Source organism: Pelophylax lessonae (assembly GCF_965119305.1).
Source record: "Pelophylax lessonae genome assembly, chromosome: 7".
NCBI lineage: Eukaryota > Metazoa > Chordata > Amphibia > Anura > Ranidae > Pelophylax > Pelophylax lessonae.
Genome location: NC_138774.1, coordinates 88,179,355 through 88,205,506, shown reverse-complemented (window position 1 = coordinate 88,205,506; position 26,152 = coordinate 88,179,355). Strand labels below are relative to the sequence as shown.

Below are 26,152 nucleotides of genomic sequence, written 5' to 3'. Positions count from 1 at the left end.
ACAGTCTCTCTGCCGCCTAGGCGGGGCCTACTTGCGTACACACAAGCAGGTGGCAAAGCACATTCCAAACTTTGGGTGCTTTTTTAACTATTTAAACCTGAAGGATCATTTCCCCAGGGGCTCTTGTTTTTTCGAGGATGACACTTGTGCACTACAGAGTTAAATTTGGTGGAGAACCGTTTGCCACACTCATTGCACTGGTGAGGTTTCACCCCATGCACTACGGCGTAATGTCTTGTGACGCTGGACTTATACTTGAACAGCTGATCACAGGCGACACATCGGTAAGGTTTCTCTTCAGCCAGGTTGGGCACTTGGATTGGCGACTGCCCTACGTCACTGTCATCATCGTCAGTTATTATAGAGGGCTGGTTGTACGGTCTGTTGTTAGTGCCACATATGAACCTCTGGCTGATGCTCCATATGTTCTGGTCGTATCGATAAATTTCAGGATGTAGCTTATCCAACAAGGTGGCTTCTGTGCTGAGGGGTCTTACTGTACCGTCCTCCTGTATTTCTTCTGTCATCTCGAACCGCATGGCCTCCCGGTAGAAAGGGCCTGCAAAGGGTCGTTCTCTAGCCACATCCATCTTCATGGATTCAGCTACTAAACAAAAAAAAAAAAAAAAAAAAAAAAAACACATTATATTGGGAAGACAATAAAATAAAAACAACAGGTGTGGGTCAGGGGTTCTTTAGGAGCACAAGAAATCTTTTAAAGCAGAACTCCAGGGTTTTTACACTCAAAGACTTGGAAAACAAATATACAGATCAGGACAAGAGTAAAGTCATGCGTCCTTATCTGCATATTCATTCCAGGTTAGTTACTCAAAGCAATGAAGCCAGAGGGCCAGTATGACAACCAGGCAAATTGAATGTTAGAATGAGAAGCACCAATTCTAAAGTCTCCTTTACTCAAAGTTAGAGATGGGAAAGCCTGAAAAAAAAAAAAAAAAAAAAAAAAAAAAAAAAAAAGAAGGAAGTGTGGAATAGGTTTCTTTACACTGATAAATAATAAATCAAGGACACGTTTTTCAAACGATATAACATGAAGACCTTAATGATTTCGAAAACTTTGTGTAAAGTCTTAAATTATTGCAAGTTCTCTCAGCTGAAGACAAACAAATCCTGGAATACAGATCAAGTAACACTGTACTTTTCAATGCAGTTCTCAAACAAGAAAAGTATGCATTTCAGCCACAAGGGGGCACTTCATGGAGAAAGGCTCCAGTTTAGTTTGTTTGTGGGCTTCACCTTGTACCTCCTACAGTTGGGTGGTGGTTGGGATACAGTAGATGATAGTTTCTGTCCTCTCAGGCCTTAATTGACAGGTAAGAGGGTAAATTTGTCTGACAAATGAGTTTTTCTTTATAACCTTCAAATGATTCATAACAATGTTCTCCACCATCACATCATGTTTCCTTATAGTCTGCTCAGTAAATTGGTGAGACCAACATAGAGAGTTTGGAAACATTTCTTTCCCCAGTGCAATTTCTGCTTGGAGAAAAGCTGCAATTTGGAAATATTAGGAGAAGAAATATTGTTTTCCAAAACGCTAAAAGGATGACAAAACACATCCTGGCCTGCTAGAGGTGCCCGAAGAACTTTAAAAATACTAATATAAATGAGAAAAGCTGTACTTTTATTTCAAGCATAATACTTTTATACAAACTGCATTTCACCTTCCCAGTGTAGCAAAATGACTTTCAGTTTTAAAACTACTCCACACTATTTTTTTTTTTTTTTAAATGCTAATTTTTTTCCCTGAAAAAAAAAAAAATAGGATTTTTGTACTTACCATAAAATCCATTTCTCTGAGTTCATTGACAGACACATCACTTCATATTCAGAACCATAGGGTTATAATCGCCCCCTACAGGAGTAGGACACTAGGCAGAAAAAAAAAAAAAAAAAAAAAAAAAAAACTTGGCTACACCTATGGGAAGTCCTAGCTGATATACACCACCCTTTCTGCTATAGGCCTTCAGTTTTGTAACAAGCAGTGTCAGAAGTATAAAAACTCCATAGGAGGGGTGGATGTTGTGTGTCAATGAACTCAGAGAATTGATTTTACGGTAAGTACTCTTTTCTTTTTCCTTCACTGACGGACATAGCACTCCATATTCAGAACCAAGCAGTGCCAAAAACACGAGGGGGTGGGACAAAAATAAAATAAAACCAGGCAACAGGAGCTCAACAAAAAACAACTGCAGCCCAGTTGAACAATACACCCCTAAAGGAGGAACAGACCCTTTAAACAGCAGACACCCTACCAGCAGAGGTGATAGCCACCTTCTGAGACAGCATAAGTAGGGGAATCTCCAGAATGTTTTCATAGGGAGGCTTCTGGAGAACTGAGAGCACCAAGTTCAAATCCCACCGCGGTAGAGGAGACCGCACCGGCGGAGCCAGGTGTCGAACCCCTTGAATGAAAGTACGCACCAAGGAATGTGTGGCCAAGGGCTGCTAAAAGAAGACCGCCAAGGCAGACACCTGGCCTTTGATAGTACTCGAGGCCAACTTCTGCTCAACCCCTCGTTGAAGGAAGGTCAAAATCCAAGCCACCGAAATGGAACAAGGGCGAACACCAATCAACTTACACCATGAAATATACGCTTTCCACGTACGATGATAAATCTTTCTAAAGGGTAGACTTCCTAGCTTTTAGCAGTGTCGGAATCACCAACCCAGGCAAACCTCTATCCCTCAGCACCTGGCTTTCAACAGCCAGGCAGTCAAAGCAAGTGACTGTAAAGCAGAATGAAAGATCAGCCCTTAGGACAGCAGGTCCTCCCAAAAAGGCAGCCTCCAAAGGATGTCGGCAACCAATTGCACTAGGTCGGCGTACCAAGACCGCCAAGGCCAGTCTGGAGCCACCAGAATGATCAAAATCACTTCTGCCTTGACCATGTGCAGAAGAAGTCGGGGAAGAAGCTTGAGAGGGAGGGAAGGCATAGATCAGACGATACTGGCGCGAGGCCACCAGAGCATCTGTGGCATCCACCAGAGGATCCTGTGACCTTGCCACAAGCCTCGGTACCTTTCAGTTGAGCCGAGACGCCAACAGGTCCACCCTACAGGGATGCCCTACAGCACACATATCCAATGAAACACGTCCTGATGAAGGGACCACTACCCTAGGTCCAATGTCTGTCGACTGAGATAGTCTGCCTACCAATTTTCCACACCTGGAACGTGTATGAGGGAGAGGGCTGGAACAAAGCATTCTGTCCACTGGAGAATGCTGACTATTCTCAGAGCCGCCAACATACTTTTTGTTCCGCCCTGGTGATTGACAAGAGCCACTGCCGTAGCACTGTCCGACTGGTTATGCATCGGGAGCCCCTGGAGCCGATCCGTCTAGTGATCCAGGCAGAGCCTGATAGCATGGAATTAAAAGACATTGGACGCTGGAAGAATCCAGACTACCGATCAAAGACCCTGAGCAAAGCTCAGCCCCAGGACACCTCCCCACCCGGACAGACTGGCATTTGTTGTGACCACTATCCAATACAAAGGGAGAAAAGATATGCCCTGCCGAAGAGTCGGTGAGCGAAGCCATTAGACCAGGGAACCCCTGGTTTCCTGGCTCAGCCATATCTGATGGTCCAGAGACTTTGGACACTTGTCCTATTTCACCAGGATCTCCCTCTGGAGGGACCTTGTATGGAACTGAGCAAATGGGACCACCTCGAAGGTAGACACCATCAGGCCCAACACTCGCATGCAAGTCTGGGGGGAAGACCTCCTGTGGGAGAGCAACAGATGAATCGCAGCATGCAACGTCTGGAGTTTGTCCAGAGGAAGAAACTCTGGCTAGAGCTGAATCCAGTGTGAGACCCAGATAATCCAATTTTCTGGACAGGATCAGGGCAGACTTCTGGTAGTTTTAAAAGCCAACCAAACTCCTTCAAGGTCTGTATAGTGATCTCTACGTCGTCTGTCAATGCAGAGGAGGACTCCGCTTGCAAGAGGAGGTCGTCCAAGTAACCTAGCACAACAGTCTCCCACTGACATAGCAATGCCAGAACCAGGGCCAACACCTTCATGAAGACCCGAGGAGCGGAGGGAGGTGAGACCAAAAGGGTAATGTCACGATTGGATAGTGCTCCTCTCCCACAGCAAAGCAGGGGAAACGCTAGTGTCAGGAACATATTGGAATGTGCAAGTAAGCATCTTTGACGTCGACAGAGGCTGGGAAATTCCCCTGATGTAGGGATGCCACCACCATGCAAATGGACTCTATCCTGAATTTCTGTACCTGCACAAAACAATTCAGGGCTTTGAGGTCCAGAATCAGATAAACCTTGCCCTCCTTCTTTGAGACTGTAAACAGGTTTGCATAAAAACTTTGAAACAGTTCTTATACCGGAACCGAGACAATCACTCCCTGAAGCAACAGGTCCTGCACTGCCCTGAAGAGAGCCAGTCCAGGGACAGATGCATGCTGGAAGGAAAGAACCTTTCCGGAGGGCAAGAACAAAACTATCTTGTAACCGTATAGTATTACTTCATGGACCCATTTGTCGTTCACCAAGGAGGTTCACAGGCCCGAAAACCACAAAGACGTCCCCCCACCTCAGGTATGGGTAAGGAGCGCACCTACATGCTGAAGTGGCCTTGTCCGCGGGTCAAAAAAATCCCGCTCTCGGCTTGCCAGACCAGGGCAACTTGAAACCTCCAGGAGGAAGGCTTGAAAGGTTTTGAACCCTTCTCAGTGGACCCTGAGGGACGGAAAAACATTGTGTGTGCCGAGGAAGAAGGGCTGCGTCTGCGACAAGGCTCCTTTCTCTTCCCAGACTGCAGGAGAAAAGTGCTCTTTCCTCCCATGAGATTCTTAATGTCATCATCCAGGGTAGCCCCAAACAGGCGATTTCGCCTTGAAAGGGCAAACCAGTAAGAGCTTTTTTAGAGGTTTGGTCCGCAGATCAACACTGAAGCCACAACACATGCCTAAGCACCACTGCCAAAACAGATAGCTTAGAAATCAAAGGAACCATGTCCAGAGAGGCATCGTAGACAAACTGCAGCCCCTAGAGCAACTGATCCCGCCAACTCAACAAAGGCAGGGGGAATCTGCTCAACGCCCAGGTCACAGAGTAAAAGTTTAGCCCACTCAGTTAGTGTTTGTGACACCAGGGCAATGACCAGGACCAGCCGTAGCGGCGAACCAAAAATAGCAAACATATTGTGGCCAACAGACTCTGTTTTTTGTAACATTTTTGTCCTCTACCGGAATCAACGTTGCCTTGTTTAACTTGGAGACAGGAGGGTCCACCAATGGTGGGACAGTCCACTTCTTGAAGAGTGACTCTTCAAAGGGGTACCTCACCGCAAAGTGTTTAGGAACCACAAAGGGACATTTTGGACACTTACAATCTTTGTAGACAAACTTGTCAAAATAGGAGGGATAAGGGAACACTTTTGCTGCGTGAGACGGCTTGTGAGTGCCAAAGGGACGGCCACCTCCGCAGCCACCTCAGCTGCATGCTCCATCTTCAAAGTCTCCCACGCAGCTACAGCTATGCAGGAACCATCCTCATTATCTGATAGATCAGGAAGCATGGCTACAAGCCCTGCAGGGTGGGCCATGTCTGTGGCAGCAGAGCCAGATTCAGAATCTGACAAGACAGACGAGGTAGGGGAGGGCAGGGGGGCACTTTCTGCTAGCCTGTTGCCCAAACGCCACCTCCACCACCAGGATAGCAAAAGATTCCAGGACCGCCGCCAGTGGATCAATAGGGGGCTGGGAACCAGAGGGACTTGCTGCTTCCGAAAAGGAGTCAGGTGGGGAAACATGCTCTTGAGACTCAATGAGAAAAAAAAAAAAAAAAAAAAAGCGGGTCCCACCAGTAAAATGTGTCTAGCTCCGCTAGGGGACCCACCGAAGGCACCACACCCGAAAACAGAGCACCCCACAACCTGCAACAGAGAAGGAAGGACCTCCCCAGAACTGACCACTCCACTAGAGGAGCACCAGTCTGCACCAGAGATAGCCAGGCATCTACATGCAGCATCCAGGGAATAGGAAACCCAGGAGTCAGCACCAGGGGAAAAAGGAGGGGCCATCACAGCCATAATCTTGGTCCTGTCCAGCGTCCACTGTCATGGCCGCCGCTAAGGAAGTGCAAGGATGGCCCACAGGGACCACACAAAACAGCAGGGGTTGGGGGGGCTGGGTGGAACCCGCAGGTCCGACTGTCTCGGGGGGTGCCTGCGTCTACCCCCTCCTGCATCCAGGGGGAAGAGTAGGGCATCTTACTCATCATACCACAGAATCAGGCACCACTCCAGACAGAACCCCTCACCACCAAAATGGGGGGCTGTCGGCAAAGAGGAACGCTGCGACTCCGGCCAAGACCCGGTCGTATGCGACCTCATGAGGCATTTAACTTGCACGCCAGTCCCTGTTCAGTCCCTGTCGCAACCAAACCAAGGCGGGGCTCTGGTCTGCGTGCGCTCGCTGGCCAGACCTGGGGGACCACTGGTTCTATCCAGCCTGGCAGTTGATTGTAGATCGCACAAGAAAAAGAGAAAAAATGCCAGTGAAAAGGAAAAAATTGCCAGAACCAAAGATCCCGGCAGGGAGCTAGGTGCTTACTCCTGACTAGGTATATAAAAAAAAAAAAAAAAAAAAAAAAAAACACGGTATAAAAAAGGCCTATAGCAGAGAGGGGGTGTGTATACCAGTTAGGATTGCCCAGAAGTCTTTTTTTCTGGCTAGTGTAGGGGGCGATATAACCCTATGGTTCTGAATATAGAGCTCTGTGTCCGTCAATGAACAAAAGAGAAAAAATATATTTTTATAATGGCTTCAAAATTTATGAAAACTTTCCATCTCTATGCAAAATGTATCACCAGTACAATGGTTGACTTGTTGGCAGATATGTTTCTATTATCTCACTAGAAATAAGGGAATGAGACTATAAACAGCTAATTGTTACTTCTGTTGAATTACCACTAGCTGTGTCCTCTTCACTGTCTTCTGAGTCACTTTTACCCTTGTCTTCAGATTCATCTTTCTCCTTATTGTCCTTTTTACTCTTTTCACTGTCCTCGTCCTGTTTTGGAGCAGTTGAGGCACCAGGTGAGACATCAGCCGTGGCATCAGCTGTGTTATCATCCGGGATATCATAGGAGTCACGCTGTAACTCTCCAGGATTGAGGTCTGGCAATTCTAAAATATGGAAACAGGAATATCGTAATAAAAAATGGAACTCATTTTAACAGTAAACCTGTGTTCAGTCTAAAGCTAACATGACTGCACACTAGAAAGGCACTTACAGGAGCCTGCATGGACTGCTATATACAATGTAGAGCCACACAGGAACCTCAAACACTCCATTATGCAAATATGGAATGGAGCTCTTAGGGTCAAGCTTACACCCTCCCACCAGTTTCATACCCATAATGGATACTGCAATAAAGAATATATGGGGGGTGTATACTTGTATTGTTATGCGTCAACATCCCAGAATACATTTCATGAGTAAAACTAGTAAGAGATAGGGCTTTAAAAGGTACCAAAGAGTTTATTATTACCTCATATGTAGGAGTTAAAATATTTCACTTATAATGATATATTTAAAAAGATGTAGCTTTAAAATGGGCTTAAACTGCCATGTATGATTTTTATTTATGGGTAAAGCTATAATAAGGCTTACCTAAAAGGTACTATAAAAATCTCCCAAACGTGCACCGTTTAGGAGATATTTACTGTACATGCAGCCGGTGATGTCACCTGCGCATGCGCTCTGGAGGAACGGCATACCCATGCCGTTCCTTCAGAGTCCTGTGCCATAAATGGCGGCTCTCACGCACATTGGTAGAAGTGACGTCATTGCGGCTCCGCCCACTCACATCTGGGGTCCGCAAACCCGGAAGGAAGGTGAAGACAGAAGCGCATTCAGCTGTGACAGTGGGCCACTGGAAGGCCTCATTTTCAGGTACGTTTCACATAATGTGCTAGTATGCGATGCATACTAGCACATTATGACATTGCCTTGCAGGTTTAAAATAATAAAAAATACATAAATAAAAACACCCAGCGGTCTACTACCGCTTTAAAGACATTGTCTATCACAAACTCTTAACACATACTGTAACTTCCCAATAGTACCCCATCACTTTGATACAACAGTGTGCAATTCTTACAATTTGACATTTTAATAAATCACAACAATCTCTATGCATTTCGTAGATAAAACCTACTTCCTCAGGAGATATGGAGGTTATGCAGAGATGCAATGTGTGCTTGCTATGAACACCAAAAACTCCAGGTTCTGCTGAGTATCTGGGAAGGGCTATTTGGGGACCTTGAAAAAAAAGTTTCCTAATCCGGGGTTTTATATTCAAGGTTTCCCTTGAAACCTTGAATATAAAACCCCAGGGTTTTATATTCAAGGTTTCCCAATATCAAAGGACTGAATAAGTAATCTATGTTATATTAAAACTGATATTTTGGCCCTGGTATGTGTGTGTTAATGTCAGTTAGGGAACTTAGATTGTAAGCTCCTTGAGGTTAGGGACTGATGTGAATGTACAATGTATATGTAAAGTGCTGCGTAAATTGACGGCACTATATAAGTGCCTGCAATAAATAAAATAAATATTGCAGTGATGTGTATCTTTAGGTAGGGGTAGTGTACAAATGTAAAATCACAGATGACAATGTTCACCTAGGAAAGATGTGCTGTTTTTGGCTACACCAAATGACTAGAGCTAAGCCCTAACAGTCTGCCATCTCCTCTTCAATATAAGCGCATTGACTGGCTTTGAAGCATCAGGTAGGCATGACTTAATCACAAAATCAAACCTTCAATGACAAAGTGAAACAGAAAAAGTAAGGGCCGGTTCACACTGGTCGAACAAGCTCTCCGATTTCTAGAGCCCAAGTCGCATGACATGTCAAAATCAATGGTTCCTTATGAGAGCCCTCTTAACTGGTTCAACTTGTGTTGGTCCGACTTTGAAAATTGACTTGGATTTTAAGGAGAATCCCCACGCCAAAATAAAATTAAAAAAAAACGTATCCGAGCGCCCCAGGCACGGTTGTTGACAGGTCCTTTATTCAAAAAGAATAATGTCCCTGTTTTAGCTCCAACATTAACCTCTTTACGACCGCCCGCCACATATGTACTGTGGCAGGCAGCCGCTCCTGCAAGAATTGCCGTAACCGTGGTGCGGTCCCGCCGCTGGCAGCGGGGAAGCCGATGCATGGGTCAGGCGGCTCCGATTGCCGCCTGACACCCGCGATCGTTCCCCACTGAGAGAGAAGGACGGTCGACTGTTGTAAACACAGCTGACCGTCCTCCCTGGAATGATCATAGAGCCCATGTGAAAAACAAAAAAAAAAAAAATACATAAACCTTTCCCGTAGTTAGTAGACACAATAACTTTTGCGCAAACCAATCAAAATACGCTTGTTGCATTTTTTTTTTTTTTTTTTTAACAAAAATATGTAGCAGAAAACAAATTGGCCTAAAATGTTAAAAAATTTTGATTTTTACATTAGTTTTTGGGAATGTTATATATATATATATATATATATATATATATATATATATATATATATATATATATATATATATATATATATATATATATATATATATATATATATATATATATATATATATATATATATATATATATGAGAATGTAAAAAAAATGATTTTTTTTCAGAATTGTCGCTTTTTTGTGTATAGCGCAAAAAGAAAGAATAAAAAAAAAAAAAAAAAACGCACAGGTGATCAAATACCACCAAAAGAAAGCTCTATTTGTGGGAAATAAAGGATGTAAATTTAGTTTGAAAATTGCACGGTCGTGCAAAGGCTATACCCAGTTAAAATCACACAGTGCCAAGTTGAAAAAAGTGGCCTGGTCATTAAGGGGGCAAATCCTTCCGGTCTTAAAGTGGTTAATCAAGAGGTCTTTCTCTGTCGCCGCCAAAAAAAACAACCATGCTCCTTCTCAGATTCTGGCTCTCCCCATTCTGTCAGCTCCGATGTCGGACAGTTTTTATACAGCTATGGGACATGGCCATCAGATCACACAAGGAGTCGGGGTCTCTGCGTTACGTCACTGCATAGCCATGCCCCATAGCTGTATAAGAACTGTCAAGACACCGCAGCCGACAGAATGGAAGAGGAACGTTTTTTCTTTAGCGGGGCAGCAAGGCAAGACATCGTGACCGATGATGGATCTACATCGGGGGACATTATGTCAAAAACTTATGTTTTTATTACACTACACTTATTTTTGAGTGAATGGGTAGGGGGTACCCCCATACTCACATGGGGGGTGGGTGATCTGGGGGCCCCCTTGTTAAAGGGGGCTTCCAGATTCCGATAAGCACCCACCCGCAGACCCCCGCAACCACAGCCCAGGGTTGTGGGTAAGAGGCCCTTGTCCCCATCAACCCTCCCCCAATGTTGACATGTGGCCTGGTATGGTTTAGGAGGGAGGGGTGGGTGCTGCATGCTCAGATAAGGGTCTGGTATAGGTTTTTAAGGGGGATGGGAGAATAACCCAACGTTGTTTTTTTTTTTTAATATAAATTTGGCGTGAGGTTTTATCCATACCAGAAGCAAAAGGAATTGTTTTGATTGGTCAAAGGACAATTCGCAATTATCTCAAAGTGAGATCCCCTTCATTGAAGTCGCATGGAAGTCTAAACTGAAGTCCCAGGACAAAGTCGTGCGACTTTTGTGTCGGATCAGTGTGAACATGGCCTAAGTGCCACAGAAGCAGCTTTGTTGACTTAAAATGGTAATAGAAGACATGTTGCCTGTTCTAAAAAAGCTGACAGGTTTGCTTTAGCATGAACCTTATCTGGCCTAAAATTTTTCTAAGCTTACAGTGATGAAGTGCAGCATCTCATGATGCCTCCTATGACTTGTCTTAGCCCCTGTTCACACCAGTGCGGCATTGAAGTCTAGCTACTTCAAAGCCATCATTGTGATTTCACTACGACCTAATTTAACAGATGTCAATGCAAGTCACACTGAAATCGCACATAAATAGTGCAGGAACTTTATTCAAAGTCGCTGCAACTTGAAGAGTCGCAGTAATTAGAACGCTTCAATTGCCATGACTCTGAATTGTCAAGTCACACTGGTGTGAATGAGGGCTTTGTTTATAAAGAGGCATTATCACTTTCAGGGCGAAGTGACAGTGTATTTGTAGAGGAGCCTCCCTGACCCGATACTCATTCTTCCTCGCTGCCTGCGTTATCCCCTCCATCATGCAACAGTGCTCAGGCCTAGGGATTGGATGCTAGATTGGAGTACTCACAGGAGGCCAAATGCTACTCCATACTTCTAAAGCACTGGGTATTTTGTGCTGACTGAGGCAGTGGAAGAAGCTACGAGGGTAGGTATCAGTGGGTTAGGGATAGCCACTTTAGGCTAGACGCACACCTCTGTGGGTTGCGGTTGATGAGTCTTCCTTGGTGCTTTTTGGATACATTTTTTAATTCATTTTTGGGAGGTATCTGTTGTCATGTAGGAGAAACCAACAAAAATGCAACAGAAACGCAAGCACTGTGTGGTTTTGCATTTCTATGGAACATAAAACACAACCTGCTGCATGCAAAAAAAAAATAAAGTCCCTGACCCTTTCCAAAATATGCACCGGAAAATGCAAAGCTGAACGTGACCAATAGGAAATCATGTCACATGGACTGAAGTGCATTTCTGCAAAACTGAAAAATGCACTGCAGAACACATATGTGAATCTAGACTTACAAGGATATTGTTACTTTGTCATTATTTGTGTCCTTGAATCAGTCCTTTTGCATCCATTTGTTCAGAGCACTGTGCAATACAGTAAATGCCAAACTGACTTGCACTACTGCACAAAGAACTACAGGAGGCAAGAACATTGGGGTCATATACGATTTAAAATGCATTCAAGTATTTTTAAGGAATAAAATATCTGAATTTAATAGGGGTGTTTTTATATCCGTTTATATTTATATTCAAAATGTATAAGTTTACATTGTAATTGTAATGTACCATTACCTAGGTCAGTATTTTCTGTAATCTCCACTGTATTGCTGGGTGCATCAGTATCCATCACGACATCTTGGTAATCCTCCTTATGTCTTTTAACATAGTCCCATTCTTCCATAGAGAAGTACACAGCAACATCATCACACTTCACGGGTACCTGCAGCATTGTAACAGTGTTGGTGCACAGTACCAAGAATGGCATTTGTGGGTTCAAAATCAACACAGACATCAAGAAACATATATAATGTTCATCACAACAGCTTGTGCCAAGTTTTAGTCTCCCCTGTCAGGATGCAGCTTAGCAAGAAGAGTGGAGTGACCTAGTCGGTGTTTTGGTCCTGACATCTGTGGGAGAAGCAGGAGATGCTGTGTGCCAGATGGAACAGATTTCCTGCTCCTCTAGGTACAGATGAAGGAGGTGGAAAGCCTTATTTAGGACATGTGAAGGCCCCATGCAGCCTATAGGCTGGCAGTTGGACAGCACAGGTGTAGTGGATGTGAGGTGCTCTCTGACAAACTTGCAGAGTCCAATGGCTGTAAAAGCTTAAAAAGGGAGCTCTAGGCTCTCCCCAAAAATGAAAAGTCAGCAGCTACAAATACTGTAGCTGGTGACTTTTAACATAAGGACACTTACCTGTCTAGGGATCCAGCAATGTCCTCAGCTGAGCGGATTCCTTAACCACTTGCCGTCTGCTTACGGTAATAGTACTGCAGCAAAGTGGCTCGTTATCGTCTGACGATGTAGATCTACGTCATCAGACACTTCCCTCCCACTGTATTCAGTCACAGCGGGAGTCGGGCCAGGGGAGGAGCAGCGGCGATCGCCGCTGCTCTTCCCCGATCGTCGGGGATCTAGTGTGGAGATCCGCCCGCTTGTGTAAACACAAGCGGGCGGATCTCCTAAGTGACAGGCAGGGTCAGATTGCAGGGTTCAGCATAGCTGAACATGTGATCTGTCCTTGTGTCACTCAGTCACCTCCCCCCACACATGTCAGTAAGCACCAGGCATACATTAACCACTCCCTCTAAAATAAAATTAACCCCTTCCCTGCCAGTGTCATTTTTACAGTAACAGTGCATATTTATAGCACTGATTACTGCAGTAATGTCACTGGTAACCCCAAAAGTGTCAAAAATGTCAGTCAAGGGTCCGATCTGTCCACCGCAATGTCGCAGTCCCGCAAAAAAAAAACAAAAAAAAAAAACAAAAAAAAAACACCAAAAATGACAGAAATCTTTCCCTTAGTAAACGCAATAACTTTTGCGCACACCAATCAAAATACGCTTATTGTGAATTTTTTTTACCAAACATAGGTAGCAGAAAACAAATTGGCCAAAAAATGTAAAAAAATTTTGATTTTTACATTTTTTTGGGGGGGAATTTCATATAAAAAAAATGTGAAAAATATTGTTGTTTTTTCAAAATGTACGCTCTTTTTGTGTTTATAGCGCAAAAAGTAAAAATCGCACAGGTGATCAAATACCACCAAAAGAAAGCTCCGTTTGTGGGAAAAAAAGGACGTAAATTTTGTTTGGGTATGGCGTCACACGACTGTGCAATTGTCAGTTAAAGTCGCACAGCGCCGAATCGCAAAAAGTGGCCCAGACGTAAGACAGCAAAATCCTCTAGTGGTAAAGTGGTTAAATGGCTTTGGGTCCAGGCACCGACCTCGTAAGTAAAGGAAACTTGCAGGCTCCACAGCCGGTTTCCTACTGTGCATGTGCGAGCAGCGCTGCCCTTTGTGAATGGTCCTGCATTCTTATGTGATGTGTCCCAGAAGGCTCCGGGGGGGGGGGGGGGGGGAGGAGGGGGTGGAGGGCAAACTTCTGATTCAGATCGCCACGGTGCATCCGACCAGAAGTGGGATCAGTTACCTGGAATAGCCCGCTCCCCCCTCCTCCCCCAAAAAAGTCCCAAAATATGGCAGTGGTGTGGGGAGGATGTAAACAAGCTGAACTTCCCCTTTAATGCAGTGCTGTAATTACATTGAAAATTACATTTAATGCATGCTGGAAGAACTGGCAATGGTAGATCTAATTTATCCCAAAGGTGTTCTATCAGGTTGCGGTTCACTATCGCTTTAATTGATGCGAGATAAGTTGCAGCGACAAAAAAAAAAAAAAAAAAAAAAACACCTGTGTCACACTCTGTATTGGTAGGATTGTCCAAAGCCACCTTGAAGTCACAAGCAGGTCGCAATGCAAGGTCACATGACTCTGGGGCCGCAGCAGTGTGAACCGAAGCTTAGGTATATTTGTATGTTTTTTTTTTTTTTTTTTTATTTGGAAGCAACACTTTTCCCATATGTATTTCACATGGACTTGATAAAACTTAGTATAATGCACTAGATGCATACAAGTACGTGGCTTTGTTTCACTGGTGTACTTAGCGATCATGTGTCACATTATTGGGACTTTATTTTTGTGTATTATACACACACTGTATATGGTTTTGATCTATTTAAACTTGCCTTTGTGGTTTCTCCTGTACATTGTGTAGGGCTAGGTTATAGGGCATTAGCACTACCCTTGTTACATCTGTTGTGATGATGTACTAGCAGCTTATTTTTAGGAATAAGTACAAGGTAGGAGACTGGAAGGTTTCTCACTATTAGAGAAAAGATTGTTTTGATAAAACCGAGAGATAAACCCAAGTAAAATGTTAAATGGTATACTTACCCCCCCAGATTTTGGGTGGATACAGCAGTGTGGAAACTTTTTCTTTACAATGACGTATTTCTGAAACACAAACAAAGTGTCTAAACTTTTTTTTTTTTTTTAAAACACAGCAAAGAACCTTTGCACTGAATTCTAAATCCTTCATTGAAGCATGAACCAGTTTGCATGAGAGAATAGGAAGGGTATCACCATTTTTGACAGAATGTGGAAAGGTTAGAGCCGCGGTCAGGTTTTATTGTTGCGTGAGCAAGCTGAGGAGATTTTGGAGATCCTGTCACCAATTTAAAAACTAGTTTACAAATGGAGTACTTTACATGCGTACTTAGCCTTTTCCTTTGCATAAATTATTTTTTATTTACTTGCAATGTGCCTCTAAACTTGATTAGTCAGTTTTTTAACATACTATACCCCCTCCTCTTCTGCGAGTGTCTAATTATTGTCTGTACTAACCCAGCTCCTCCACCTCTCACCTGCACAGCCTTTTATTTAGCAGCTAGGGGAGGAGAAAAGGTGATTATTATTAAGTGTGACAGCTCTAAGTTTCCTGTCATCACATCCAAGATGGCGGCTCCCTGCAACAGTCTCAGGCATTTTGGATGTCTACACCTGAGGTGCTTTTGCAGGTAAAAAAAAAAAAATCCATAAAATAGGCAATTGCTTATATAATCTTAAAGATGTTGTAAAGCCTAAACAGGTTTACCTTAATACATTTCCTGCATTAAGGTAAAAAATGTTTCAGTATGGGTATCGCCCCCTCAACCCCCCCCCCCCCTTATTTACCTGAGCCCGGTCTCATTCCAGCACTGTACCTGAAAGCAGGGTCTCTCTCCTCTCCGCTCTTCCAGGCTTTGCAAGATGTCCATTGCTCCCACTGCTGTCAGTCCAATGAGGGAGTGGGCGTGGGATTGACCCTCACTGTCTGTGTCTATAGACGCAGGCAGCGGGGCTCAGAGTTAAGCCTGCATGCATGTGTGTGCGCTACAATAGGAAGCGGCTTCCTATGGTGGCACGCTGAGAAGAGGAGGAGCCAGGAGCAATGGCAGGGGACCCCAGAAGAGGGGGACCGGGGCCGCTCTGTGCAATACACAGAGCAGGTAAATATAACATGATTATTTTAAAGAAAAAAAATTGACTTTACAAACCCTTTAAAGGGAAGATTTTTGTTAAACGTATTTGGCCTGCCTACAGTGTCTCTTAAACCTTATATACTGCATGTCCTGGTGACCACTGTGACAAGAGATCCAACATGTTATGGTTGAACTGGAGGTGAAGGGAAATCTTTGAAAAAGAACACCTGTTTTGGTGACAACTAAGGCAGGCCATAGACGATTCGAATTACGTACGATTTATCGTTCGATAAACGAAAGCGGCACTCGTGCACATCATCGAGTGTACCATCAATGTGAGCTGAAAATCGTACGACAAAACACTATTTTTTGTGCATTTTAACCACATCTCTACCGGACACACTCCCTACTGTTCTGTGTTTTGTTAGGCGAAATCATACAACTCCCCCACTAATGATACGAAATTCGGCCGATTTTCGCAAAAAAAACCAACATGTTGGATATGTGAATTTTTGCTGTCGTACGAAAATCGAACGTTTTACATACCACACTAACGATACGAAAATCGTTCGATAACACTGCCATTTACGATTTTCGAACGAAATTCGAATCGTCTATGGCCTGCCTTAGAGGGGATCTCTTCCTTCTCATGGTGTCTCTAGGACAGTAAATATAAATAAAGAAGATTGAAGGATAATCACCTGGCATCACTTCCCCAACTTACAAATAGAAAGCAGGTGCAGGCTATAGCAATACTTTACCCCCCCCCCCCCCAAGTGTTAACAGAGAGCTACAGGTGTCTCCACAAAGGTTTAGTTGCCCAAGGCACTCCTTTATGGAATGATCAACTTAAAGCAGTTCTTCAGTCTGGATAAAAAAAAAAAAAAAAAAAATTAAAAGTCAGCAACTACAAATACTGTAGCTGCTGACTTAATAAAAAGAGACTTACCTGCCCAGGGATCCAGCGCTATCCTCACCCAGGCTAGTTGTTAGTGTGGGAAGCTGGCTGTGACAGCTTGCAGCTTCCTACTGCACATGAGCGAGTCATGCTGTGCATTGTGAATGGTCCTAAAGCCTTCTGGGAGCCATGATGTGTCCCAGAAGCCCCCCCCCCCCCCCCAACACAAATAAATACCATGCCAAATTAGGTACGGGGGGGGGGGGGACTTAAATTTAATTTTTTAACTGAATTTTTATTTATTTTAAAAACACCCCTAGTATAGTTGGGGCTCGTGCATTTACACCAAGTTATCCTGTAAACTATCCCCCGTTTTGTTTTTGTGCAGCATGTCTCACTTACTTTATTCTTCTCCTGTACAGAACAGCCATCTGCAGTCTGGGCATCTGAAGCCACACCGTTCTCCCGGGATTCTGTGCATGCTGGCTACCCAGCATGCACCTCCCGTTCTCGCGCATGCACAGTGAATCGCAAGCGAGTCCCACAGCTTGTTATGAGCAGGCGATGCCCATTGACTCCTGATATTAAATGACACTCATCTCCCAGGAGCAAAAGCAAAGCAGGAAATGACGTAGGTGGCTGCAGCGCAATAAGGAAGAAGGGAAGAGATTTTTCAGCAAAAATAGGGTAAAGGAACTGAAAAAAAAAAAAGAAATAGCCAAATCGTTTTTAGCATGTGAAAAAGTTATGCATATGGGAAGTGTAAAACGTGTCCGGAAATTCGCTTTAAAGGAGAACTCTAGGCAAAACTTTTTTTTTCTTTTTGGATATAACAAGGGAAGGTTATAACCCCTGTCAGATTTTTTTTTTTTTTGCCATTTGTGTCCAATTGGAGATTTCCCTTCCCTTCCTGTCCCATAGGAAGTGAGAGGAAATCCCTGCAAATTAAGGGGATCCAGAGGTCACCAGAACTAGTGTCCCCATTTGAAGAATACTTTTCTGGGGACAACCCAAAATTTGGGATTATTTTACTTTTACTTTCATTGATAATGGTAACAGGACAAATAAGAGAGGATAAATCTCCTTAACGGGGACCCAGACAGCAACAAAAACTGACAAGCATCCGAATTACTGTCCACTCTATCAAAATGAAAAAAAAAAAAAAAAAGGTTTTGCCTTTAGTTACTTTTAAGTGGAACTTTGCTTTTTAGGTAAAGTCGCTCTATAATTCCAAAGACTGGTGCTTGGCAGTGCAAAAAAAAAGAAAAAAAAAAAAAAGTAAAATTGTAAGAACACATTGCACTGCCCCCAAAACAACAGAGACCAGCCCTAACACATTGAAAATGATATATAAAAACATATATTTAGATCATTCCGATCCATCTTTTATCTAGATTCCCTAAACAATTGTAAGACAATACATTTCCCTTAAAGTGGTTGTAAAGACACAAAGTTTTTTACCCTCATGCATTCTATGAGGGTAACAAAAAAAAAAAAAAAACTTTCTGTGTGCAGCAAGCAGCCCCCCTAATACTTACCTGAGCCTCCTCTTAAACCAGCGATGTCCACAAGAGCCTTGCCTCTCCAGGGACTCGCACTCCTGATTGGCTTTTGGCAGCAGCGGGAGCCATTGGCTCCCACTGCTGTCAAACACAGCCAATCAGACGATGGAGGTGGAGGGGGAGCAGGTCGGGAGCCGCAGTTCAAGAGCATGCCTTTGTGGGGCTCCTAGAACAAGCTGCTTGTTGTGGGGGCACCCGGCAGGAGGAAGGAGCCAAGAGTGTTGGTAGGGGATCCGAAAAGAGGAGGATCCGGGCTGCTCTGTGCAAAACCATTACACAGAGCAGGTAGGTATAACATGTTTGTTATAAAAAATAAAATAAAAAAATATAACTTTAATATTGCTTTAACCACATTTAATGTTGTCTAAAGTGGAGCTCACCTCGCCTGTCAGCAGGTAGATAATTTCTAAAGCGTGGTTCAGGATCTTCTCAGATATCTGTTCCTTGGTGTGGCCCATCGTCATCGCGGAGGATGCCAAAGTGTCCAACATGGTAACAACTGAAAGCTGCCAAAACAAGAGCAGGTATGTATACATGTTAGAGATCCCTGGAAGGTAGGTCAGGGTGTACATAGATAGGGTGATGTTCATCAACAGGCCTGACTCCTTCAGTTTGATTCGGATTGTTTGATGAGAAATCTTGGTACACATGCAGTAAAAGGAGTACTCCCAATTTTAAAAGAGTAAGTGACCGATGCTTTTACAATAACAGAGCTTATCCAATACATTATACATCTTTGGGTTATGAAAGACACCAACGGCCCATTTACCCTTTGCCATCAAGTTGCTTTGGAAGTAAATCTCTTATTAAATACGGTAACACTTTTCTCTGTCAACTATTCTGAATGGCACCCTAAGGCACCAGGGTAACCGTCCTGACACACACTTGTTACAGCATGCCACAAGAATGGTAATGTACCCCTGTCCGTTGTTGTGCACTGCATGGGGGAAAAAAAAAAGCTGCATGTACTAACACCTACAGTGTGTCCCCACATCAAGCAATAAAAAAATAATAAATTTGGAGTTTGCACTACTCTTACTCTCTATATTGTGAAACCCGAAAATATCCTAAATAGTAGCGTGAATAAATCACTGGTGTAACTTTAATTATATAGCATGATATCAGTGTATAATATCAGTGTTACCACAACTCCAGTGCTACAACTCTTTGTTTATAAGTAAAATACATATACCAAGAACAATATACTGTAGGTGTATGCGTTTTATTTATTTATTTACAAAGAGTTGTAGCATTGAAGTTGGGGTAACACTGATATCAGAGAACTTCACCCAAAAATGGAAGTTCCGCTCTTCCTTGTCCTCCCCCCTTGTCCTTTACATTTGGCACATTTTTTTTTTTTTTTTTGGGGGGGGGGGGGGGTTTACAAAATTTTGACAGGTATCAGCCCCCCCCCCCACTTCCGGTCAAACCGCTGTGCGGAAGTTCATCCCCTCCCCTCCTTCCCTGCAGCCTTCTTGGGCACATCACTGGTCCTAGAGGACTGAAGGACCAATCAGAAAGGTCAGGGACTCTTTCAACTGGAATCATGGTTGCCTTATTCAATCTGGAAACTGGAGGGTCCACCACTGGTGCAACAGTCCACTTCTTAAGAAGGGACTCCACGGGGACGCTTTGGTTGTCCCCACTCTTTAGCGACAATTCTGTCAAAATAGGTGGGGAAAGGAAAACACCTTTGCCACTCTGAATGGATTGTGGGTGCCAAAGGGAACCTTTGCCTCCGCCGAAGCTTCTATCTTCAAGGTCTCACGCACAGATACAATCGGTGCTTCCACCAGCGCCTTTTCATGCGCGGTTGCAGATGTGGAGGATTCACCCTCACTATCAGAGGATTCTGGGTGCGTGTTTTCAGACCCAGCAGGGTGACCCACGTCCGCAGTGGCCGAATCAGATTCAGGATCTGATGAGACAGAGGAATGCGGGGGGTACATTTTTCTAGCCCGTCGCCCGAAGACCACCTCCACCCATGACACAAAGGACTCTAGAACCGCAGCCAGTGCATTGAAGGATGGTTAGGACCCGGAGGGCCCGGCAGCCTCAGAAAGGGGATCAGGTGGGGAGATGTGCTCCAAAGACTCCATAAGTCACCAGGGGGGCCCCACAAAAAAAGTAAAACACTGCAAGGGACAACCCCTACTGCGCTGGCTGCACCACCCAGTTTGCAAGCACAAAGCGATCCTCAGCAGAGGGGGAGAGAACCCCACCAGACTCACCACCCAGCAAAAACAGGAACCTGCAGCCACCAGGATAATCTGCACTCCACGTGCGGTGATCAGGAAGTGAAAGGATCTAGGAGTCAGCACCAGAGGATGTGAAGGGGCTCCCACCGCCTAAATCACCGCCCACAGGGCTCCACTATCATGGCCGCCGCTATTTTCAAGGGCAAAGCACTGCAAAATGGCTGCCAGAGTACACAAACATGGCCGCCGTGTGTAGAAACACACCGGCTACAACAAAATGGCGGCACCATGAGGCTTACAGGGACCCAGGAGGGAACCCATGCCTTAAAGGACAGACCCGGGCAGGATGGGGGTCCCTGGCAGGAGCCCCCACCAGGTACAACCCCCCCCATGCACAGTTGAACGTTTGATCGCCAGCGGTGCACTCCCCTCAGCCCCTATTGTCAGCATACTGCCCTACCCCACCCGGCGGACCAAACCACCCAAACAGCATCAACATATGTGGAGGGGGAGGGGTGCCTGATGGGGAGGAGGGGAACCCGGGGGTTCAACCGTTCCAAGGAGGGGCCCACGTCCACCCCAAAACCCCCCCCCAGGGGGAAAGGAGGGACAGCCACCCACCATACCAGGAACCAGGCGGAAACCGCTCCAGACAGAACCCCTCACCATTGGGATGGGGGGCTGTCGGTCAGGAGGAACACTGCGACTCAGGCCGAGACCCTGTCGTATGCGACCTCGTGAGGCGTTTAACTCGCAGGCTAGCCCCCATCCAGTAGGGCAATGTCGCGTCTGACCTAGCGCAGACCTGAGGTCTGCACGTGCTCGCTGGCCAGACTAGGGTGACCACTGGATCTAGATTATCCAGCCTGTCGCCCAGTCCAGCAGCTAATTGTAGATCTCACAGGAAAAATCCAGGGGAAAAAGATTCTATCTAAAAATTGCCAGAACCAAAGAACCCAGCAAGGAAGTACATCCTTACTCCTGACAAGGCAGAAAAAAATGGAGTGCCTATAGCACAGAGAGGGAGTATACCCCTTGGGACTGCCCATAGGCGTAGCCAGACTTTTTTTCTGCCTAGTGTCCTACTCCTGTAGGGGGCAGTATAACCCAACGGTTATGAAGATCTGAAGCGGTGTCAGTCAATGAACGAAAATAAATATGGGTTTATGAGATTTGGAAATCATTGCATTCTATTTTTTCATATCATTCCAACTTTCTTTCTTGAATTGGGGTTGTTGAAGATCTCTCCTCACCCCTATGTTCTGGGGCAATTCTAAAATTTGGGATCCCCCGCATAATTTCCAATAAAGACTTTGGTGCTCTCTTCAGCTTACTACACTTGGATTTCTCAACTCGGGTGAATGGCCTCTCCTGGGTGATCTTGGTTCTTGCAGTGAGTAGCTGAATACAGGCCAATTGGGTTAAGACAGAGACTTTGTCTTCATTGAAGAACCTGTGAAAATGCATATCTAGTGCCCCTTTTTTAGTGCCTAACCAGTGCTTTACTACTGTGAGGGATGTGCTTGTACTAGAAGAAGACAAAGATCGGTGCCTCTGCTTAGCAGAGACACAGGATCCATGTCTTCTGTAGTGACAGAGCAGCAATCTGCATTGTTTACATAGGCAGACCACCATCCTGCCTGTCTACCGAAGCATCGCTGGATGCCGGTGGACATTGAGTCCGCCACTCCCGCTGTCCAATCACAGAGGAAGCGGACCAGCGTGGGCGGGCCCAAACCTGGAAGTGCTGGATCACATACTAGGTACATGATCCTGCACAGGAGAGCCGCTATATATATATATATATATATATATATATATATATATATATATATATATATATATATATATATATATATACACACACATACACACACACACACACACACACACATACACAGTATATGGTCAGCAAGTGGTTAAGCTTTGACAAAAAAAAAAAACCTGGATGCGGATTGGTTTCTGTGCAGAACTGCACCAGATTTTGCACTCTCCAGTAGTAGGAAATCCCCCCCCCTCTTTTTGTCCTGCTGACTGTTATCAGACTGAAAAAAAAAATCCCAAATTTTGTGTTGTCACCAGAAAAGGCATGGAGTGTAAATCTTCCAATGGGGACACCAGTTTTGGCAACAACCAGGGACGATCTCACTTTGGAGAGATTTCTCCTCACTTCCTGTTTTGGCTATGGGACAGGGGGTAAAGGGAAATCTCCCCAATAGGCCGCAGATAGCATATAAAACCCTCCCTTTCTCTATCCAAAATGAAAACAACAGTTTTGCCCTATTTAGTTCTATGTCGGAAGTGTCACTAGAGGCAAACTTCTCTTTTACTTTTGGACAGGGTGGGAAGGGATTGGAGCCCCTGTCAGCTGTTATTGGTGTCTGTGTCCCCGTTATGGAGATTCACCCTCTATTTGGCCTGTTTACCATTATCATTGAAAGTGAACGTAAAAGAAAAGTCACACATTTTGGGTAGTCCTCAGAAAAGTAACAGAGGGGAAATCTTCCAACGGGGACACTAGGTCTGGTGATCCCCAAGGATCTCCCTTAACTTGCAGGGATCTCCTCCTCTCACTTCCTGTTCTGGCTATGGGAGAGGAAGTGAAGGGAAATCTCCCCAATGGGATGCAGATAACACCTGACAGGGGTCATAACCCTCCATTATTCTATCCAAAATGAAAAACAAACAGCTTTGACTTTAGTTCCTTCATAAGGAAATCTGTGGTGAGTGGAATACATAGGCAGCCAATGCTTCCCTCCGCTTCTAAGAAAAGCTATTGACCTGGCTGGCTCCATCGCTTCCTTATCACTGACTCAGAGTTCCTACTGCCTTCACTTGCTGCATGCTTGCTACAAGCCATTGACATTCCAGGTTTCTCCCTCCATAGGTGTTATACTGAGAGGCAGCCTATGGTTTGTCCCTGTTCTTAGCCTGCTGCAGGCCCTGCCAGCCTCTGTGCTCTGCCCTGCTGGGACTTGTAGTTCTACAACAGCTGTAGAGCCCCTGGTAGCTCTGTGTGACTCCCCCGCACGCTGCCCTGCACCCCACATCTTCTCTTCTCCTCAGAATTAATAGACGCCGGACAATTGAGGGCTCTCACCTTCCTTAGAAACGGCCTCTCTGCTGATTGGCTCCGCCGCCGTCACGTGACCTCAGCGGCAAAGGTCCCCGGTGGTTGTCGTCTGTGGAGCGACGTCTCTGGCAGCAGGCAAACCACAGCGTAGAATGCGTTCTACCAATAGGAAGTGCGGCTCTCGTGTTGATATGCATAACTCCGCCCTTAGGGGCGTATTGGACCATCCCTTCTCCCCTTGGAAGCGCCAATCTCTAGTTGATCTGCCTACCCCGCCCACTACAATGCTAAGCGTAGGGCGGTCCCCAGCCTCTCATCCAATTATAAGCCCACCTCGGGGTCATCTGCATGATAGCCGAGCCCACTGTACGTAAGTTCTTTTCCCCGCCCCTTATTTTTGTGTTACTTTCTATTTCCGCTTTCTCTGTGTACTAACCAATCGGGTCTGCAGGGTTTCCAGCTTTTACCCTCCTTTCAAAGTGCTTGGCCAATCAATGCTCTGACAGTTGTAGCCGGTTTAGCGGGAGATTTGAACAGAACATGTTGGAAGAAAACGCACATCTAAGCTTACAGCCCGGCCTTCTCCCGCATCATTCCCCGCCTGGGCGCCGCAGGTCTTCCCGGGGCCTCATGGCCGGCCAAGGAAAGGCCAGCAGACAGGTAGAGCCGGGCAATACAAGAGACCCTGACCGAGCAGCTTTCCATGTCTGTCTCTGTTCATTTACTGCAGAATGACACCCAACTCCCAGCAGGACCCGATCCTCTCTGCCCCACGTCTGTCCCCTGATCCCTCTGCCCCACGTCTGTCCCCTGATCCCTCTGCCCCACGTCTGTCCCCTGATCCCTCTGCCCCACGTCTGGCCCCTGATCCCTCTGCCCCACGTCTGGCCCTTGATCCCTCTGCCCCACGTCTGGCCCTTGATCCCTCTGCCCCACGTCTGGCCCTTGATCCCTCTGCCCCACGTCTGGCCCCTGATCCCTCTGCCCCACGTCTGGCCCCTGATCCCTCTGCCCCACGTCTGGCCCCTGATCCCTCTGCCCCACGTCTGTCCCCTGATCCCTCTGCCCCACGTCTGTCCCCTGATCCCTCTGCCCCACGTCTGTCCCCTGATCCCTCTGCCCCACGTCTGTCCCCTGATCCCTCTGCCCCACGTCTGTCCCCTGATCCCTCTGCCCCACGTCTGTCCCCCGATCCCTCTGCCCCACGTCTGTCCCCCGATCCCTCTGCCCCACGTCTGTCCCCCGATCCCTCTGCCCCACGTCTGTCCCCCGATCCCTCTGCCCCACGTCTGTCCCCCGATCCCTCTGCCCCACGTCTGTCCCCCGATCCCTCTGCCCCACGTCTGTCCCCCGATCCCTCTGCCCCACGTCTGTCCCCCGATCCCTCTGCCCCACGTCTGTCCCCCGATCCCTCTGCCCCACGTCTGTCCCCCGATCCCTCTGCCCCACGTCTGTCCCCCGATCCCTCTGCCCCACGTCTGTCCCCCGATCCCTCTGCCCCACTGATCCCTCTGCCCCACATCTGGCCCCTGATCCCTCTGCCCCACTGATCCCTCTGCCCCACGTCTGTCCCCTGATCCCTCTGCCCCACTGATCCCTCTGCCCCACATCTGGCCCCTGATCCCTCTGCCCCACTGATCCCTCTGCCCCACGTCTGTCCCCTGATCCCTCTGCCCCACGTCTGTCCCCTGATCCCTCTGCCCCACGTCTGTCCCCTGATCCCTCTGCCCCACGTCTGTCCCCTGATCCCTCTGCCCCACGTCTGTCCCCTGATCCCTCTGCCCCACGTCTGTCCCCTGATCCCTCTGCCCCACGTCTGTCCCCTGATCCCTCTGCCCCACATCTGGCCCCTGATCCCTTTACCCCACGTCTGTCCCCTGATCCCTCTGTCCCCTGATCCCTCTGCCCCACGTCTGTCCCCTGATCCCTCTGCCCCACGTCTGTCCCCCGATCCCTCTGCCCCACGTCTGTCCCCCGATCCCTCTGCCCCACGTCTGTCCCCCGATCCCTCTGCCCCACGTCTGTCCCCCGATCCCTCTGCCCCACGTCTGGCCCCTGATCCCTCTGCCCCACTGATCCCTCTGCCCCACATCTGGCCCCTGATCCCTCTGCCCCACTGATCCCTCTGCCCCACGTCTGTCCCCCGATCCCTCTGCCCCACGTCTGTCCCCCGATCCCTCTGCCCCACGTCTGTCCCCCGATCCCTCTGCCCCACGTCTGTCCCCCGATCCCTCTGCCCCACGTCTGTCCCCCGATCCCTCTGCCCCACGTCTGTCCCCCGATCCCTCTGCCCCACGTCTGTCCCCCGATCCCTCTGCCCCACGTCTGTCCCCCGATCCCTCTGCCCCACGTCTGTCCCCCGATCCCTCTGCCCCACGTCTGTCCCCTGATCCGTCTGTCCCCCGATCCCTCTGCCCCACGTCTGTCCCCCGATCCCTCTGCCCCACGTCTGTCCCCCGATCCCTCTGCCCCACGTCTGGCCCCCGATCCCTCTGCCCCACATCTGGCCCCTGATCCCTTTACCCCACGTCTGTCCCCTGATCCCTCTGTCCCCCGATCCCTCTGCCCCACGTCTGTCCCCCGATCCCTCTGCCCCACGTCTGTCCCCCGATCCCTCTGCCCCACGTCTGTCCCCCGATCCCTCTGCCCCACGTCTGTCCC

General features: G+C 46.7%; 2 protein-coding genes across 2 annotated transcripts in view; one reads left to right on the top strand and one right to left on the bottom strand.

Annotated features, from left to right (window-relative positions):
- On the bottom strand, positions 1-23,674 carry LOC309559282 (uncharacterized protein). The gene is made up of 6 exons (XM_082262506.1): positions 23,519-23,674; positions 18,601-18,726; positions 14,694-14,753; positions 12,024-12,171; positions 6,959-7,177; positions 1-607 (listed from the first exon to the last, which is right to left on the bottom strand). Exons 2-6 carry the CDS (start codon positions 18,709-18,711, stop codon positions 84-86), a joined length of 1,062 nt encoding a protein of 353 aa, XP_082118632.1. The 5' UTR covers positions 18,712-18,726; positions 23,519-23,674; the 3' UTR covers positions 1-83.
- A 216-nt stretch (positions 23,675-23,890) lies between these two features.
- Positions 23,891-26,152, top strand: part of WDR62 (WD repeat domain 62) — a 127,821-nt gene continuing 125,559 nt past the window's right edge. Inside the window, exon 1 of the mRNA XM_082264684.1 lies at positions 23,891-24,151. Coding sequence (XP_082120810.1) covers positions 24,032-24,151 — 120 coding nt within the window. The 5' untranslated portion in view covers positions 23,891-24,031. The remainder of the gene's footprint in view (positions 24,152-26,152) is intronic.

What these genes read in the sequence shown, in the direction of transcription:
- LOC309559282 (XM_082262506.1), bottom strand. Translation starts at nt 18,711, where the DNA reads ATGTTGGACACTTTGGCATCCTCCGCGATGACGATGGGCCACACCAAG. An exon ending in TCCACCCAAAATCTGGGGGG is followed by an intron (nt 12,172 to 14,693) that starts GTAAGTATACCA and finishes ACAATGCTGCAG; the next exon opens with GTACCCGTGAAGTGTGATGA. An exon ending in TGAAGAGGACACAGCTAGTG is followed by an intron (nt 608 to 6,958) that starts GTAATTCAACAG and finishes TTTTTTGTTTAG; the next exon opens with TAGCTGAATCCATGAAGATG.